Raw genomic sequence first — 18,819 nt, forward strand, 5'->3', positions numbered from 1 at the left:
GAGCATCAACACATGCAGCCTGTCTTTATATAAAAAGATTGAATATGGAGCCACTTGAATCTTAAACTTCAGTCCGCACGTAATCAATATTGACAGAAGCTGTGCACAGTTGGCAAAAGATAGCTCATTCTGCACAAGTGCTTATCCAGTCACTAGACTCATTTCACTTTTTTGAATACCATTTCCTTTGGGGAGGGAAGTCTTGCCAGGTCATGAGTTCATTATTATTATCTTTGATAGGGTTTAAACCTCATTTGAGAAAGTGGTTCCTTCTTGTTATCTCCCTCCCTCAGGCTGGCTGCATCCTGGCATGCCCAGTTTTAGCCTGGCGTGAGCTTTTATGGCATTTATAAATCCCTCCTTCCTGAGGGTTTATAATGACAGTGCTAAAAATCACCTTGACTGAAGTATGAACATTGCCATTGAATTTGAGGGGGCCTGAGAATGTTCTTTCTACTCTAGTCTGTTTTATTTTGACAAAATTTAACATACTAAGGCTTTTCCACTTTCTGCCATAAACTAGGTTTATAATACTTTTGAGGTGCTAATTACCATTACCTGTTTTTCTCCAGGTGGATAAATTAGATGCTTCAGAATCACTGAGAAAAGAAGAAGAACAAGCTACAGAGACTCAACCTATTGTTTATGGTAATCTCTTTCTCTCTTTAACCTCACAGAAATATAGTAGACAAACAGTTCATTCTGTGGGAATTCTATCTCAAAATAGAAATGTAGTAAGCTCTAAAGTGCAAAAGGCTCACTGAGTTAAGGAATAAGTCTATTATTTTTTTCTGAAAACAGTCTTAAAGCGGACATTGACATTATTCACTAAAATGATCTTTTTTTTTTTCTGTTGCTTTACTCACTAAGATAATCTTAAATGCAAAGGTAATTTCAAAAAACAGTCAGTTGAGATCATAACCTAATTTACCTAATGCCTGGTCACTGATTGCTTATTCATGAATTACTGAGAAAGACGTGTTGGTGAGCTCAATTTTCAGAAGTACAAAAGGTGAGAGAACGTGCCAAGGTCATCTTAAGTGTGCTTTACAGAAATAGTACATCTCTTTAAATTCTGACTAGGACAGAGGAGTGGATAGCGTTTCCATTTGAGAACTTTCCAGAGAGGTAGGATCCTCAGACTCTCAGTGAATATTTAAGGCAATTTAATTTCTTCTTACATGTGCCTTTCTGAAATACTTCCCCTTTCCATTTCACTCATGGTGCACAGATTGATTTGAGAGCGAATTTGAAGGGTATAGTCTACAGCACTTTAAGCAGGTGGTGTTGGGGGGAGGGTATAAACTTATGGCTGCTGTATCTCAGCCCGCTAAAGGAAATAATAGTATACAAATCTATTACGCCATTATCTCCTTTTCACTATAGATATAAGGACTTTGGGGATTTAGAGGACAGGGTAGTTTTGATGAAGTGGGAGAACATAAAGTAGATTCTTAGAGGTGGGAGCAAGAAGTTTGACATATTTGATGTAGGAAACAAAGTAGAAACAGAAACAGGGTGGATGTAATAATTGGGGGGCATCTACTGAATTTGGCTTATCTTCAGGGTATTTAAATGCATGGTCCTTGTAGGCACTTGAAAATGGGGTTGAGCCACGGACAGCTATGACAGTGCCAGCCTCTCACCATTCCACCTGCCCAGCTGGCTAAGGAGAGGCATGATGTCGGAACTACTTCGGCACTTCTTTCAAGCCTCTCCTTCCCTCCCCCTCAGTTGCCTTGAAGTCTCTGCTGTTTGTCAGAGATTTGCAGACTCATGGGGTTTTTCTTTGTTGTTCTTGTTTTCTCATCATTCCATTGTGATACTAAGGAACTAAGAAGCTTAATGAAAAAATAAAATGCTCATGTTGTTAAAAAATGCGGTTGAAATTTCAAGGTAGATGCCAGTATCAAGGTTAGAAGTGTTTTTTTAATAAACTGCTAGTACCTAAAGAGTTCACTCACTGAAGACGGTTTTGGTTGTTATTCACAAAAAGGAGAGACATGAGGTCACTTGTGGGAGAAATCTCGCCCTGGGTTTACTTTATAGTGGGAGATTTAAGAGTAGTACCTCTTTTGCAGGGGGTGGGGAGAAGTGTTAGGTGTATTCTCCCTCTAAGTAAGCCAGGTTCTCAACAGGTCGTTTCCTGTATGTGTCAATAACTATTCAAACTTCATAAGAGTGTTAACTTAGTATTCGAAAGAGGTTGTTATCCTCTAATGTATTTCACACCTAATGCATATTTGAATATGTCTTGTCTTTGACTTCTTTTTTTTTTTTAGTACTGGATACTTTGCTAGAAATGCATCTGGTTTTGTTACCATTTAGACATGTCCAAATCAGGAATTTAAATCTAACTTTAAAAGTTCAGTTGTGTTAAAAATATATCTGTTAAAAATTGTTTTGCTGTGCTAATTATATTGTCACCACATAAAATGTGCAAACACCATATGGTGATAGGCTTATTGCTAGATGTCTTGCCTAAGCATGTCGAGCATGCATGTGCTTATTGCTTTAAATGATGTATGAAGTAACATAATGACTGTTACAGTTCTGGCCCTCGGCCCTGCACGGTTTTTGTTGGCTGTTTAGGCAGGACCCTTCTCAGGGTGACTGCCATGGTGAAATTGAGACAGTCAGAAGTGCCCCCACAAAATTCATTCAAAGTAGAATGAATTATGTTGCTAGAGTAGGGAGACTGGGGTGTGATCATCCTACGATGCTAACAGTTTCTCCCACCTCCTTGCCCCCCACCCCTGCTCCTTTCTGTTTTCTTCTGTAGGTCAGCCCCAGTTGATGCTGACAGCAGGACCCAGTGTTGCAGTCCCTCCCCAGGCACCTTTTGGTTATGGTTATACTGCACCACCCTATGGGCAGCCACAGCCTGGCTTTGGGTACAGCATGTGAGACGGAAAGCTGATCCTGTAGTCGCCTATTTTCATACCGAAACATCGTCTCTACCCGCTTCTCAGTTTATAACGGGGGAAAACAGGCACATGTTCTTGTAACCTTTATTTCATGAAGGACTACTTTTTTGTTTCTAACTGTAAACTTGGATCACCTATGTTAAAAGCTTATTTCACATTCCGCATCATTTTAGAATTTATTTTCAAAGGGGAATAGTTTCAGTGTTTTATTCACTTGGGCTTTTTTTCTTCCCTCTCGTTCTTTGAAGAAGTGCTTAATATTCAATCTGTTGTGAAGAACCTGATTTGCACTCTGTAGTGTTTAAAGAAAAAAAAAAACTCTAATATTGAATCTCTTAAATTTAGTGTATGTAAACAGCTTACAGTATGTATTGTCTAAATGCATTTAAATCTCTTTCATTCAAAGAAAAGCTAAAGCAGACATATTGGTATGTGACCATGCAAGACTGTCAATGCCAACAAAGACAACACTAATCAGCATATCCTACACTGGATTGCAGTGCTCTCCAAATTGTTTGAAAAATGCATCACAGACAACTTGCCTGACTTTTAAATGAGCGTAAAAGGCCCTCTAACCTATGCAGGTTTCCTCATTACACATATAGAAAATGCTAGTGTGTTTTTGCTCACTTCATATGTAACAGGTGCCCTTATGTTGTGCTGTATCCTGTGCTTTTTTTGTGGGACCATTCCATTCAGGAACAAAGAGCACCATGATTCCAATCTGTGTGTATTTACTAACCCTTCCCTGAGGTTTGTGTATGTTGGATATTGTGGTGTTTTAGATCACTGAGTGTACAGAAGAAAGAATTCAAACAAAATATTGCTGTTCTTCAGTTTTGTTTGTGGAATTTGAAATTACTCAAATTTAAAATAAATTACTGGACTGTGGAAATAACATGTAGAATGGCAGTTTTACTTAAATATCTCTCAAACTTAAACCAAAAGAATCGTTTCATATTGGATACTGAGGCAGTATAGGAAGGCACGAGAGCAGAAGTGGAATGAGGCTTGGGACGTGTGAAAACACTGCATTACACTGCGTGCATTCCAGTAGTTAATAAGGTACATGCAGTTGTCTAAAGAACCAGTCAGTGCTGAAGTGGGCTACGCTTCTACTAACTCCATCATTTTAACCAAGGGGGGCACTTTAGGTGTTTACCTAAGCATTTCATTTATGAAGAGGTCATGGATGTTAAATTATATTAACTTGAAGTAAGACTATACAAGCATGTAGTTAACATGCTGTTCTTCAGCATGAATTGTAAAGGCCCCCAGATTGTGGGTATTTTAAGTTGATTTCTTTTAAACCAGTGTTTGAATTCAAGTTTTTTTGCTTGTGGCTGAGGATGTTACTCTAAGTTCATTTCACGGTTAATTCTCAATAGTTAAGAGAGCCCCCTACCTAGCTTTGTATTGCTCTATAACTCTAAGTCAAGCCATCGACCATAAACTCCACAGAATGGTTTTTTAAAACTTAGAACTCCTGCTTTTCCCCACCTTCACCTCCCCCCCAACCCCCCAATATTCCTATAGGAAATTATAGTATTAGTTGGAAAAATCCCTTTTCCTTCCTTGGCTTGTCATAGGGAAAACACCTTGCTGCTCAGGTCCTGGGCGTCCTGTTGTTTCTCCTGGATCTCGGCCCCCTTCCTTCATCTTTGTCAAAATCGAGAGATTTTTCTCTTTTCTCTTCCCGTTTAATAGAAACAAGTTAAAATACTTTAGTAAAGGTTTTCTCTTACAGCATACTTAAGAGTTTTTTGGGTTTTTTTTTGAAGCCTTGTTTTAATCTGGTGCTATGTCTGTGATACTGAGTTGCCCCTTAAAACCATCCATAATGGGCTACAGTAGAAAGAGAAACTGATGCAGCATAAAACTTAGGTTCAAATTGAGAGCAAGCTGAACTTTTGAGCTTGTTCCTTCACCTGTATGTTAACACTATGAGTAATTTTCAGGATTATTTGTAGGAGTATGTTTAAATTACAAAACACCTAGCTCAATACTGGGCAGTAGTAAGTGCTGTACAATAAGAGACAATGAATTGGTAATAAACTGTAATTTAAGGGATCTTCCCTGACTTTCCTCTGAATAGGATGATGGTCGATGGTCTGGGAGAAGGAACTAGAAACAGAAAGCCAAGAGTACTAAGAGTTCGTTACCACTCTCTAAAGGTAACTAAAACAGGAGGGAAGAAGGGGCAAGAGATTCACAGGAAGCTTTTCAGGAGGTAAGCGTGCTTTCAGCTATCTGCCTCCCTAGGAAGAACACTGCTTCCTCTTCCTCCCTAGTATCCAAATATAGACATTATACCAAAAAACACCTGATAACTGTTGACAGTCATGTCAACAGACATTAGTACAATAGCAAGAGACTGATGATCTCCAAGTAGGAGATCATCTACTTCGTGAATTTTCCATAAATTGATTTAGTCATGCAGATATTCTCACTGTCGTGCAGGGGTCCCCAACCCCTGGGGACCTGTTAGGAATGGGGCCTCACAGCAGGAGGTGAGCAGTGGGCGAGAGAGTGAAGCATCACCTGTATTTGCAGCCGCTCCCCGTCGCTCGCATTACCGCCTGAACTCCGCCTCCTGTCAGGTCAGAAGCAGCATTAGATTCTCATAGGAGCGTGAGCCCTACTGTGAACTGCACATGCGAGGGATCTAGGTTGCGTGTTCCTTGTGAGAATCTAATGCCTGATGATCTGAGGTGGAGCTGAGACAGTGACGCTAGCGCTGGGGAGCGGCTGCAAGTACAGATGATCAGTAGCAGAGAGGTCTGACTGCAGACTCTCATCAAACCCTATCAGTGAGTGGCAAGTGAAAACAAGCTCAGGGCTCCCGGTGATTCTGCATTAGGGTGAGTTGTATGATTATTTCACTATATGTTACAGTATAATAATAAAGTGCACAATAAATGTAATGTGCGGGAATCATCCCCAAACCACCCCCTGCCCCCACCCCAGTCCGTTTAAAAATTGTCTTCCGTGAAACCAGTCCCTCGTGCCAAAATATTTGGGGACCGCTGCTGTAGCGGTTCTCAAACTTCTTCTTAGGATCCTTTTTATACTCAAATTACTGAAGATCCCAAAGAGCTCTCGTGTATGTGGGGTTTTATCTATTCATACTGACTGTACTTTAGAGTTGAAACAATTTCTTTAAACTATTGACCATTTAAATAGGACAAACTCATTGAACGTTAATATAAGCAGTAATGAATGAACCGTATTTCCCCAACCAAGAGTCAGGCAAGAAGAGTGGCGCTGCACTATTTGTAAAGAGTCTCTTTAACTAGCGTTTGTTGTCACAGGAGACTGCTGGACTCTCACAGCTCCTTCCGCATTCAATCTGTTACGTTGTGAAGTATATGAAGGAAATCTGGCCTCATACAGGTATTTAATAAGGAAGGGAAGGAGTATTTTAATAGCCTTTCCAGATCCTTGTGGTTAGTTGAAATGTGGACTCTGAAATCATGAAGATGGACTTTTTGTAGTTATATCTGCCAAACATCCAGGTCTGGTTAACTAGATTTTTGTCAGTTCTTGCAAGTAAAAATGTTTGATGACAAAAGCAGCTAGTTCACCTCAGGACTCAGCCACAAGTGTTTTTCCTCAAGATGACAGTCACACTTCAGTGTGCACCGGAAGTGTCTGATGTTACATAAAATATAAAGACAAACAGTCAAGGATCAAATTTAATAATTTTTTTACTGCTTCGTCAAGGACATGAAGTGAATTTTTTTTTTTTAAACTAAGTGTAGGGCAGTGAACACTACAGCGACTACTTGTACAGGTAGGTGCCCCTGCCTTGATTCGTGAAAGGTGCCAGCAGTATTACCCACCACTGCTTTTTTATCATCACTGCAAATGTCAGAACAGTGGAAAAGGAAAAGAATGTCTTAGTATTAGGAACATTGTTGAGACCCCCTGCCAGTGTCTCAGGGACCCCAAGGGCTCTGCAGAGTATACTCTGTGAACCGTAAGATTATGAACCCTATAAAATAAATAGGAAAGGACAGGTGAGCTAGGAAACAAACACGATGTTTCCATAACTACCAGAATTTGGGTACTGTTCATCCTAGTAGACAGGCCATGATTTACTAAAATTACATCAGCCACGGCAGACCATCCTGTTGGGAATGCACGTTTGGACCTAGAACCACCGGTCTGAGGCGAGCCTCGGAAATACCAGGGCCAGGATCACACGTGTAGGACTGGGTCCTCTGCCACGCAGTCACGTGCTGCTGCATCACTGTCCAATCCAGTATCAACGTTCTACCAAGAAACAGGTGCTACTGTGGCGTCCTTCATAGGTGCAATTTCTTCTGTGCTGTCAGATGCCGGTGTAAACTACAAAACTGACGAAATAGAACCTCTAAGACCGGCTGCAGTAGTCTTTAGTGTTCTACCCAGACTCCACTGACCGTAGAGCTTGCAGCTGTGCTATATTACTGCTTATGTTGACGTTAACTGCTAACTGATATTAATTGCTGAAGTTAACCATGGAGAGCTGCAGTCACTTAACGTGTGCCTGTTACCAAAATTCTCCCTGACATCATCATAGTTCTTAGGGATATACTGAAATTAGAAATCCTGTCAGGATCCCTTTTTGCAAAAAAGCGATCAGGAAGCTGTGTGGCTCCTGGGAGCTGGAACCTTCATATTCTGGGCAGCTGGTATAACATAGTAATTATTGGAATTATGTCATGCTAAGTGTATAACGATCAGAAGGGAAATAAGGTGCCCTTAAATAATTGTCCAGTTCCTTAAGTCCTAGGTAAAGAAATAGTGGGATGTTGGGCTAAGCTACATTCACTTTACAATTACCATAAATTCTTACGTGGGCCCATTATCACCTTCAAGGTCCATACAAGTCACTTCGCAAGTTTCAATGCCTTCACTGTTAGGAAAGGGGGGGGAACTAAAGAGATGCAGGACCACTGCTGAGAAACTTTAGCCAGTGTGGGTCAGGGAATGAACATGAGACACAGCACGGGTGGGTTATATCAGTGCTATAAAACCTCAGCTTTAAGACAAATCCACAAAGTTAGATTTTTAAACCCATGATCTATTAATAATATAGGCAGTCGTCCAAAAACTGAAGGCAGCAAAAACAAACTACAGTTTGCACCTAATGGTAGTACCCTTGACCCCTGATCCTCCAAGGTGGGTAACAGAAGAGCTATTAACACACAAAGGGACCAAACCACACATAGGAAATGCTGTTTCCCACCTCGTAATCCAATTCTGTTGTGACCTTTGCCTCTCATCTTAAATATTTCTTGTTTCAGCACCTATCTCTTGAACCACCAGGACTATTTATTAACCAAACTTTTTTTTTTTTTTCCAGCCCAAGATAACTGTGTAACCAGGCCAAGTACATGATAGAAGAACACAGGAATGAATTTTCATCTCAAGAATACATAAGTTGGGGGAAGAAATTCAGCTTTTATTGTTAGAATTTTAGTTTCAAACCCTTGTGGTGGTGGGATGACCATCATCATACAATATTCCACCTAGTAAAGTTTTAGGTGACCAGTGACCTTGTCAATTAGGTCTACTGGTCCTGGCCCAATTCCTAGAACAGTTCGAGAGCCTGGTGCAATCTGAGTACGTCCTGCATCTTGGATTAAACTTACAGTCAGTCCCAGCATTTTTGCATGGGTCAATAATTCAACTAGAGTTTCTTCATCGGGAGCTCTGACCACCACTTTGGGCTGGCCACAGTATTCCCATTGTTTGAGTAATTCAGGGTTTCTCCTTTGAATTTGCTTGTAGGCAGAAACAGCAGCATGAGCGCACTGGGCAGCCACTTTCCCTTTTCCCATCTTTAAGTCACTTCGAACCACAAGAATCATTTTGTACTCCCCACCCTCTCCTAAGATGCTCGCTTCTGTTTTCGTGTCAGTGTCTGTCTCGCTCACCGAGTTCTTGGGGATCGTTCCAAAGCGTACTCGGAGTCTCCAGCCCAGGCACATGCCACAAGCAACTCCGGCAGCCAAGCTGAGTGTACCAGGATTAGTCAAATATTCCATAACCAAGGGTTTGGAGAGCATCTGAAAGGAAAAGAAAGTTGTCACTATCTAGCAGTGGAAAGTTACAGGCTTATCAGATAAAACATCCTGACAGTATAGAAGCAGCAATATTTTAATTCATCCAGAAAAAAGGCAAAGTATGTTTTAGATCTTAGGCATGTACTATTTTTTCTCCCCTGTGTGCTAGAAAAGGTTCAAGAATACAGATGAAGCAGTTTAGGTCATTTTAATCTCAATGTGAGGAGTACATCTCTTTCTTGGATACAACAAAGCTCCGTTCCTCAATTTTTGCTAAGTCTTGTGGAGAAAGGAAATGTTCTGTTTTACCAAGATGCCTAAAGGATCTAGAGAAACCAAGATTCTCGCTCTTTCTGGAATATAGTGAGTGCTTATTTACTTGTGTCTTCGTACTGCATTAATTCTTAATGGGGATGGTACCAACCCCTCAGAGAAGTTCCTGGTTGTCACAACAACGGGCCTGGAGTGAGGTGCGCTGCTGACATTTACTAGACCTTGGCATGGAATGCTAAAAGCCTTACACGTGAAGATTTGTCCCACTGGACATTTCTGTAGATGAAAAACTATTCATGTCTGAGAGTAGAACCCAATTTCATTTTGCATACGAACACAAAGTATTTTTTGCATAGTTTTAACACTCAATTTACCAGTAGTATAACTATCGTATAAATCAAAGGAAGATGATCCTTTATCCTTATTATTTTAGAAATTCCTATTACCCCAGCAAAGCTGTTCATGGTATTCGAATCATCAATAAAGCACTTAAATCAGTCTACATGTGAGGCTGTTGGATTCATGACGCTTCAGTGTATAGGCACAAACAGTCATCAGTTTCTTCTGGTGGAATAAATAGTATCTAAGCATTTATACATTGAAATACATGGGGCCATCATGTTTGTAGAACTTACAAGTGGTGCCCTTGGAATTGTACAGTGCATAATCTGCGTGGCATAGATGGCAGTCCTGGAAATACATATTTTACCATAAAGTTCTTTTTTATTCTTTTTTGTTAAAATTAGAACATACTAATGTTTTTGAAATTATATGGTAGGCAAAGTATGCAATGTTATCAAATATTTAAAATGAGGATAGGGGCTTCCCTGGTGGCGCAGTGGTTGAGAGTCCGCCTGCCGATGCAGGGGACACGGGTTCATGCCCCGGTCCGGGAAGATCCCACATGCCGCGGAGCGGCTGGGTCCGTGAGCCACGGCCACTGAGCCTGCGCATCCGGAGCCTGTGCTCCTCAACGAGAGAGGCCACAACAGGGAGAGGCCCGCGTACCCCCCCCAAAAAAAAAAAAAATGAGGATAATACAGGGAGTCAAACTTTTTTGAGATGTAATTCACATACTATAAAATTCACCTTTTTAGTGTACAATTCAGTGTTTTTTAATATATCTACAACGTTGTACAATCATCACCACTATCTAATTCCACATTTTCACTGCCCCAAAAAGAAACCCCTACACCCATGAGTAGTCCCTTCCCATTTCTCCCTCGCCCAGTCTCTGGTAACCACTAATCTACTTTGTCTTTATGGATTTGCCTATTCTGGACATTCATATAAATCAAACCATACAATATGTGGCCTTTTGTTTCAGGCTTCTGTCATCCAGCATAATATTTTCAAGGTTCATCCACACTGTAACATGTATCAATACTTCATTCCTTTTTTTTAATACATAAATTTATTTATTTATTTATGGCTGTGTTAGGTCTTCGTTTCTGCGCGAGGGCTTTCTCTAGTTGTGGCAAGCGGGGGCCACTCCTTGTTGCGGAGCACAGGCTCCAGACACACAGGCTCAGTAGTTGTGGCTCACGGGCCCAGTTGCTCCGCGGCATGTGGGATCCTCCCAGACCAGGGCTCGAACCCGTGTCCCCTGCATTGGCAGGCAGATTCTCAACCACTGCGCCACCAGGGAAGCCCCTTCATTCCTTTTTTACTGATGAATAATATTCCACTGTATGGGTATACCACATATTATTTATCTCTTCATCAGTTGATGGACATCTGGGTTGTTTCTACCTTTTGGCTATTATGAATAATGCTGCTATAAATACAAGTTTTTGTGTGGACATTTGTTTTCATTTGTCTTGGGCTTATACCTAGAAGTCTAACTGCTGGGTCATATAGCAACTCTGTAACTTTGAGGACCTGCCAAACTATTATCTAAAATGGCTATACCATTTTATATTCGTTGCAAGTGACTTTATTTTTTAAAAAACTGTGTTGGGCCTGGTAGGGTTGAGAGCGACTTCTCTAGTGCCTTATGACTCAAGTTGCTAATTCAGAAACAAAAAAACCAATGCCTTTGCAAACAGACCTTCATATAAGTCATGGCTCTCTCCAGATCTCAAAAGAAGGATTGGGAGGATTATGAGATAAACCGGGCTAACAGACCTTCAGTAATTGTTAGAGAATGATGGAGTACACTTAATATCTGAAGGAAAAGAAAATGACTAAATTCTTTTGTCTCCAAACTATAAAAATATAACTTAACACATTACACTGCTATACTATGTATCTTGCTTTTCTAAGTCAAACGTACAGTTAATAAAAAAGTGAAACAACCCAATATCCCCACATTTGCAATCTCAAATTCAAACCCTGCCCTCCCCAGAACAAAACTAATTTCCCTGAAATTGCTACTTAATGTTATAAAACCTGTATCTCCACTTCCTTGGAGTCCATTAGAATCCTTTACTATTCAGTTACTTTCTGAAACACCTACCAAAAAAACTCTGCATTTTAGAGTAGTTCATGCATCTCCTTCTCTAGTTGGATCCTGTCTGGAGCTCTTTTTTTTTTTTTTAAATGGTTCAATTTCTCCATATCCTCACTAACACTTGTTATTGTCTTTCTTTCTCTCTTTTTTTAAATTTATTTATTTATTTTTGGCTGGGTTGGGTCTTTGTTGCTGTGCACGGGCTTCCTCTAGTTGCGTGAGCAGGGGGCTACTCTTCATTGCGGTGCATAGGCTTCTCATTGCAGTGGCTCCTCTATGTTGCGGAGCATGGGTTCTAGGTGCGTGGGCTTCAGCAGTTGTAGCACGCGGGCTCAGGAGTTGTGGCTCGTGGGCTCTAGAGCGCAGGCTCAGTAGCTGTGGCGCACGGGCTTAGGTGCTCCACAGCGTGCGGGATCTTCCTGGACCAGGGCTCAAACCCGTGTCCCCTGCATTGGCAGGCGGATTCTTAACCACTGCACCACCAGGGAAGTCCCTGGAGCTGCCTTCTTAAATGGCCAACTTTTACAGATAGAGGCAGGAATACCAGGACAATGTGGTGAGGAACATATTTCCAGAAGTTGATAGCACTCTGAGACAGTCTGTCCATTAGTTTTGGCAAAAAACTAATGTGGGGCAGTTCTGGGGCAGAAGCTAGTTTGAGACGGGGTCAAGAAAGAGAAACAAAGTGAAAGCAAAGCAGAAAGAAAAAGCAACAGATACAAGGGGCTGTGAAGAAAAAGTAAAGGTTTTTTTTTTTTCCCTCTTAGGATGGAAAGATGAATATATACAAATGTTGAACATATTTAAATGTTAATGGATGGACCCAGAGAAAAGGGAGGTAGATGTTCAAGATAGGGAAAGAATAAATAATAATACAAAGCAGTAGGTGGGAGGCACCTAAGTCCCTGTGAAGAGATTTGGTCTTGGAAAGAAGGGACACCTTTCCCAATGTGACAGGTTTAGATGCAGGTAGGGCTGTGGATTTGGAGGCAGGAAATTCTTCCTTGAAGGGAGTTATTTGTACAAAAGTCAAGCTGGAGTTGAGAAGAGGAAGACTGAAATAAAAGTTACAGCAAAACACAGCAGGATTGCAGAGGAACATTGAAAACGGTTAGGGGGCTTCCCTGGTGGCGCAGTGGTTGAGAGTCCGCCTGCCGATGCAGGGGACACGGGTTCGTGCCCCGGTCTGGGAGGATCCCACATGCCGCGGAGTGGCTAGGCCCGTGAGCCATGGCTGCTGGGCCTGCGCATCCGGAGCCTGTGCTCTGCAAGGGGAGAGGCCACAACAGTGAGAGGCCCGCCTACCGCAAAAAAAAAAAAAAAAAAAAAAAAAAAAAAACGGTTAGGATTAGTAATGATTTTGTAACACTACCATACCTACCAGTTATGATCCTCTCCAGCAGTACTTAGCAGCCTGAGTACAGGTGAAAATATAGAAGAGATGACTTCATACTTCACAGAGAAAATAGAAGCCAGAAGACTAAAACCACATAATCACTGCCTCCAAACATATAAACTAAATCTGCTGCACCTATATTCTTCCTTCATCCTCCCCGTCTATGACAGATAGTTGGATTTATCCAAGTTTGAATTCTACTAAGAGTAAGCACCAAGACACAAGGGCGTAAGGGAATTTAGGGTGAAGGCAAGAATGTTTGAAATGAAAAGCCCTGAAATCCACATTCTTATAAAATGATTTAAGGACAGGAAGGTGACAGAGGATATGCACATGCTATTAAGAAAAGGTATGATGGAAGTAAGCTGGAAAGGCAGATGGCTGTGGTTAGAGAGAGATGTCTGGGGTTTTGAGTTTGGAAATGGAACATTATAATGTGATGGAAAGTCCCGAGTGTAGCTACAGGAATAGGTTATCTGAATTACAGTCGGACGTGTGTCATTAAGCTCATCTGCTTTCTGAATTCTTTTACTTTGATGACATATTGCCTCCTTCCACAAATATTAACTGGTTCTGCTCTAGGACCTGGGGGAATACAGGAGCACGCAAAGGAGAAAAAGTCCCTTCTCTCACGGAGCTTAGTTCTGGTAGTGGTTTAGAAATGACTCAGTCCTAATGTTGAATTTCTTTCATTTTATTTTAAGAAAACTTCATGTTGTCATAGCTCAAGGCTTCAATGGTACTTTGAACGTATTGTGTCATTTGATCCACCTAACTGTAAGAAGTTAGCATTAATTCTATATATTGAAAATGAGGAAACTGAGGCAAAGAGAAGTTAAAAAAAAACCCAAACATTTGCTGACTTCCTATGTACCAGACACGTACCTTGTTAGACTAGGAATACAGTGAACAATACAGGCCACTGCCAGTTGTTCACAGACGAGTGGAGGAGAAGACAAATAATTACATGGCTGGTAAATGTTATGAAAAGGCATTAGGGAGGACTTCCCTGGTGGTGCAGTGGTTAAGAATCTGCCTGCCAATGCAGGGGACATGGGTTCAATCCCTGGTCCGGGAAGATCCTACATGCCACGGAGCAACTAAACCCGTGTGCCACAACTATTGAGCCTGTGCTCTAGAGCCCTTGAGCCACAACTCCTGAGTCCACGCACCACAACCGCTGAAGCCCATGCACCTAAAGCCCGTGCTCCACAACAAGAGAAGCCACCGCAATGAGAAGCCCGTGCACTGCAACAGAGAGGAGCCCCTGCTCACCGCAACTAGAGAAAGCTGGCGTGCAGCAACGAAGACCCAACGCAGCCAAAAAAGAAAAACGAAAAAACAAAAAAAGAGTCTGCCTTCTAATGCAGGGGACACAGGTTCGATACCTGGTTGGGGAACTAAGATCCCACATGCTGCGGGGCAACTAAGCCTGCATGCTGCAAGTACTGAGCCCACGTGCCGCAACTACAGAGCTTACGTGCTCTGGAGCCCACATACTATAACTAGAGAGCCTGTGGGCCACAACTACTGAGCCCTCGTGCCACAACCAGAGAGCCCGTGCATAACAACTACGGAGAAGCCCATGCGCCGCAACGAAGAACCTACGCACTGCAACGAAAGATCCCACGTGCCGCAAGTAAGACCTGACACAGCCATAAATAAATACATACATACATACATACATACATATTATTTTTAAAAAAGGTGTTGGGGAGTACATAAAGTGCTTTAGCTCAGTGTAGGAGGTCAGGGAAGGCCTCGTTGAAGAAATATTTAAAATGCAACAAAGGATCAGTAAGAAGATAGAAGGATGGAAGATCATTTCAGGCAGAAAGAAGGCCAAGTGGGCAGGCCAGAGGAGAGAAACACAATATGTCAATGACCGGAAAGCAGTCCAGACTGCTGGAAGATGGAGAGAAAGAGCTGCAGAGAACCAAGTGAGAAAGAAGGGCAGATCACAGGAGGCCTTGTAAGCCATGTTAGACGGTTTGGAATTTACCCTAAGGACAATGAGAAGCTGCTGCAGGGAAATGACTTTTGTTTTCTAAGAGATCACCTGGGACTTCAGTATAAAGAATGAATTAGAAGCTGGTAAGAACAGATACAGGGGATTGATCAGGAGCCTGCTATAATGTAATCATAGTAACAGTTAATAATTGCTAAATTAGGTTTTATATTAGATATATATTAGGTATTGACACTCTACATGAATTGTCTCCTTCAATATTCCTAACAGTCCTTTAAGGTAAATACAGAATTATTATCCCCATTTTTTCAGATGTGAAAATTGGGGTACAGAGAATATAAGTTTAGCTCACCCAAGTTCACAAAGCTAGTAAATGGTAGCCTGACTGCAGAGCCTGTGTTCTTTTTTTTTTTTTTTTTTGCTGTATGCGGGCCTCTCACTGCCGTGGCCTCTCCCGTTGCGGAGCACAGGCTCCGGACGCGCAGGCTCAGCGGCCATGGCTCACGGGCCCAGCCGCTCTGCGGCATGTGGGATCCTCCCGGACCGGGGCACGAACGCGGGTCCCCTGCATCGGCAGGCGGACTCTCAACCACTGCGCCACCAGGGAAGCCCGAGCCTGTGTTCTTAACACTACTCTGTTGCCTTTCCCAGAAGTCTAGACGAGACGACAGTCACTCAGAGAAGAGCAGTGACAATGGGAAAGGAAAGAAGTGGCTGAGGCACACCTGTATGACTTGGTGACCCACTGGAAGTCTGATGATAAAAGAAAGGGAGAAGTTTAGAATGACACCTAGATTTGAACAAATGGAGATTGGAAGTATACTATTTACTGATGAAGGGATTCTGGTGAAAGAGAAGGTTTGAAAGTAAAAGATACTAAAATCAGTTTTAGATATATTACGCCTGGTTTGACCAAAAGACATCCTGGTTGAGATGTCCAGGAAAAAAAATATATATATATATATCATTTAAGAGGTCAGAAGATAAGCTTAGGCTAGAAATACATATTTGAAAGAAATTAACATATAACTGAGATTACTGAAGTGATGAATGTGGGTAAGGCCACTGGGTCAAGTGTATCGAGGGAAGAAATGGCTAAACAGAACCCTGAGGAAACAAGCATTTAGGGATAAAAGGAGAATGACAAGGAATGACCAGAGGGTCATAAATGGTTAAGTCATCAGCACCTAGTTTCAGTCCTCTTTCACTGGTGTACCTAAAATGGTGACAGGGCTGTACTGACACGGTACTTGAAGGCTCTAGATGTCTTTGCAGCCGCAAAAAAAAAAAAAAAATTTAATTCTTATTAGAACCCACATTATCTCATAATGCATCTATCATTTAGTTACTACATTATGCTTACATATCAGCAGGACTTCTGTGTGATAATCTAACAACCAGACTACAAATAGAACAAATATTCAATTATATATATATATTAAAAAAAAATACACACACACACACACACACACAGACACAAACTTCTATGCCAAGAATTAGAAGGATTCTCTGCACCAATTTCTAGGTTGCAAAATAACCAAATATCCCACATACCAGACTCAGGTACTATCTGGAGAAAGGAACTACACATGAGTATATGTTGAACATACTCATCTAAAAGGTCATGATGGAAAGCTGCTCATTTTCTCAGCTTTATTTAAAAACAGATATACCAGTAAGAGTCATCATAAACAGAAAGCAGAAAAAGTTCCAGAAATAACCAAGCTTGTTTATCACTTCTGTCCCATATCTTATGAGGTCTCTAATTCTAAAATGTTGAAATTAATACTAACATCTCTATTCTTCACGATGTTCTCATCTCCTATCAGCCTGATCAGATCAACATCTAACTCCTGTAAAAAGGGTTCCAGCCTGTCCCCTTTTCTGCATATCTATTATAAACATGTATCAATAAACCCGGTGCTTGAGACTAAGGTAAACCTAACTGTCTTAGTCTCATAGACAATCCCGGGCAATGACAGCACTGAACATGTCCTGTAAAACCCTCCTCTTGGTGCCTTCTAATTTCTCAGCCGGATGAAACCTCTTTCACCAATGCTCACGATTCCATTACCTTCTGAAGCATGCTACCCCCATTTATCCTGTTCCACTGGCTCCTGCCCCTGGGCCTTTTCCAACCTAAACATCCTTCCTCTTTGACCCTTAAATCACTGCCTCCCTTTTCCTCTTCCCTTCATCTCTAAACTTCTTCAGTGACCTGTCTCCCTTCCCCACTCGACTGAAACTGCCCAGGAATCAGACACTAGCTAATTGCCAAGTGCAGCTGCCTCTGTTTAGGCCTCATCTTGAGTCTTCTGCACCACTCACTGATAACTTTTCTTTAAGCTTTCTTCCCTTGAATTCTTTAACCCAACGTTCACCCTATTATCATCCGATCTTTCGGATACCTTTTTTCCAGTCTCTCTTTCTGGTTATATGTCCTCTGTTGTCTCCTGATGTATGTATTACCCAAGCTTACACATTTGGTCCTCTTTTCAGTCTGTACCTACATTGTCCTATACAGCAACCATTAGCCAAACGTAGTCATTTAAACTTAAATTAAAACTAAATGAAGATTCAGTTCGTCAGTTACATTTAACCATATTTCAAGTGCTCAATAGCTCAACAGCTTACAAGTGGCTAGGTGCCACTCTATGAGTTAGCGAGGTATGGAACATTTCCATGACTGCAGAAAGTTCTGCCACTCCCTTGCTTGGGGCCCTGCAATAAAGACTGTGCTTTATTTCACCACAACCCGGCGTCAGTACCCTTTGGGTACCCGTCAAGTTCGGTGGGGTAACAATAAAACCTAAATCCCTTCGCAGGAATTCAAAGAACTACACAATTCGGTTTCAACCTACTTTATCCTCCTCTCCCGCTACACAGTGTACTCTTCAGCCACACCAAATGACTAGGTATTTTCAAGCAGCAATCTCACCCTGAAATAATTTTCTCCACTTAAACACACAAAAAATCCTCTTCACCCATGAAGGTGTAGTTCAAACCAAACCTGTCTCTTAAGTCTTTACCACCCCCCAGTCAGTCTTCATTATTTACTTTCCAGAGCCGCTGTAACAATAACACATAACCACTGTAGAGCATAATTCTCAACGTCTAGTACAGTGCCTGGGATTGTTAAAGTATTAAATACTCCTTTAGACATTATGTCTGTGTGACACAGGGAGGCAATTTTTCGATCATATTCTTAGAGGCCTTTTCTCTCCTCGTAGGATTCAACAACTTGCTACGCTGTGGCTACTCAATAAACACTCAGCAGAGGGTGAGGCCTGCTCGGTATTTTCTCACATTCGGAGCGAATCCATCAATGCTGCCTCAAGGGAAGCGTTGCCTGGGAACTAGAAATTCTGGGTCCTTCCCCTCCCCAGCAGCTTGGTCCTCTCTTCCAAAAGACGACTGGCCGAACCGGAACAGTGGCTCCGGCGGCCACTGGGCGGAAGACAGTTTACGAAGGAGAAGATGAAAGGGTGAGGGGGTGGTTATAAAATTAGATGGGAAGAAACATTCCAATTGGAGACAGAATGAAGAACATCCCCCTACCTGTGAGAGGCTGACCTACCTAGAGAACCTCTCCTCCGCCTCAGTCGCGGCTCTGCGTTCTTCACTTCTGGGTAGCGAACACGCTTCTCTCGCGCGAGTTACCCCTTCCGGGGTTCCTTGACAACAAGTTCCGGATCAAGAACCGCGAAGAGAACAGTCATTCTTCCTCTCGCCCCGCCCACAAGTCCCTA

The 18,819-nt window shown here is 41.9% G+C and overlaps 2 protein-coding genes across 4 annotated transcripts in view; one reads left to right on the forward strand and one right to left on the reverse strand.

Moving 5' to 3' along the window:
* Nucleotides 1–3,825, forward strand: part of CLTC (clathrin heavy chain) — a 62,416-nt gene extending 58,591 nt beyond the window's left edge. For both annotated transcript variants that reach the window (XM_081218429.1, XM_081218430.1), the window contains 2 exons: nucleotides 573–648; nucleotides 2,783–3,825. In XM_081218429.1, the coding sequence (XP_081074555.1) occupies nucleotides 573–648; nucleotides 2,783–2,907 (201 nt within the window). In that variant the 3' untranslated portion in view covers nucleotides 2,908–3,825. The remainder of the gene's footprint in view (nucleotides 1–572; nucleotides 649–2,782) is intronic.
* A 2,369-nt stretch (nucleotides 3,826–6,194) lies between these two features.
* PTRH2 (peptidyl-tRNA hydrolase 2) lies at nucleotides 6,195–18,807 on the reverse strand. 2 transcript variants are annotated; one of them, XM_081220411.1, is made up of 2 exons: nucleotides 18,629–18,791; nucleotides 6,195–8,983 (listed from the first exon to the last, which is right to left on the reverse strand). In XM_081220411.1, exon 2 carries the CDS (start codon nucleotides 8,981–8,983, stop codon nucleotides 8,444–8,446), a length of 540 nt encoding a protein of 179 aa, XP_081076537.1. In that variant the 5' UTR covers nucleotides 18,629–18,791; the 3' UTR covers nucleotides 6,195–8,443. The 2 variants fall into 2 exon arrangements, with proteins under 2 accessions (XP_081076537.1, XP_081076536.1); XM_081220410.1 differs by having other exon boundaries at nucleotides 6,196–8,983; nucleotides 18,648–18,807.
* Nucleotides 18,808–18,819: the final 12 nt, after the last annotated feature.

This window comes from Mesoplodon bidens (assembly GCF_964165515.1).
Source record: "Mesoplodon bidens genome assembly, chromosome: 19".
Classification (NCBI taxonomy): Eukaryota; Metazoa; Chordata; class Mammalia; order Artiodactyla; family Ziphiidae; genus Mesoplodon; species Mesoplodon bidens.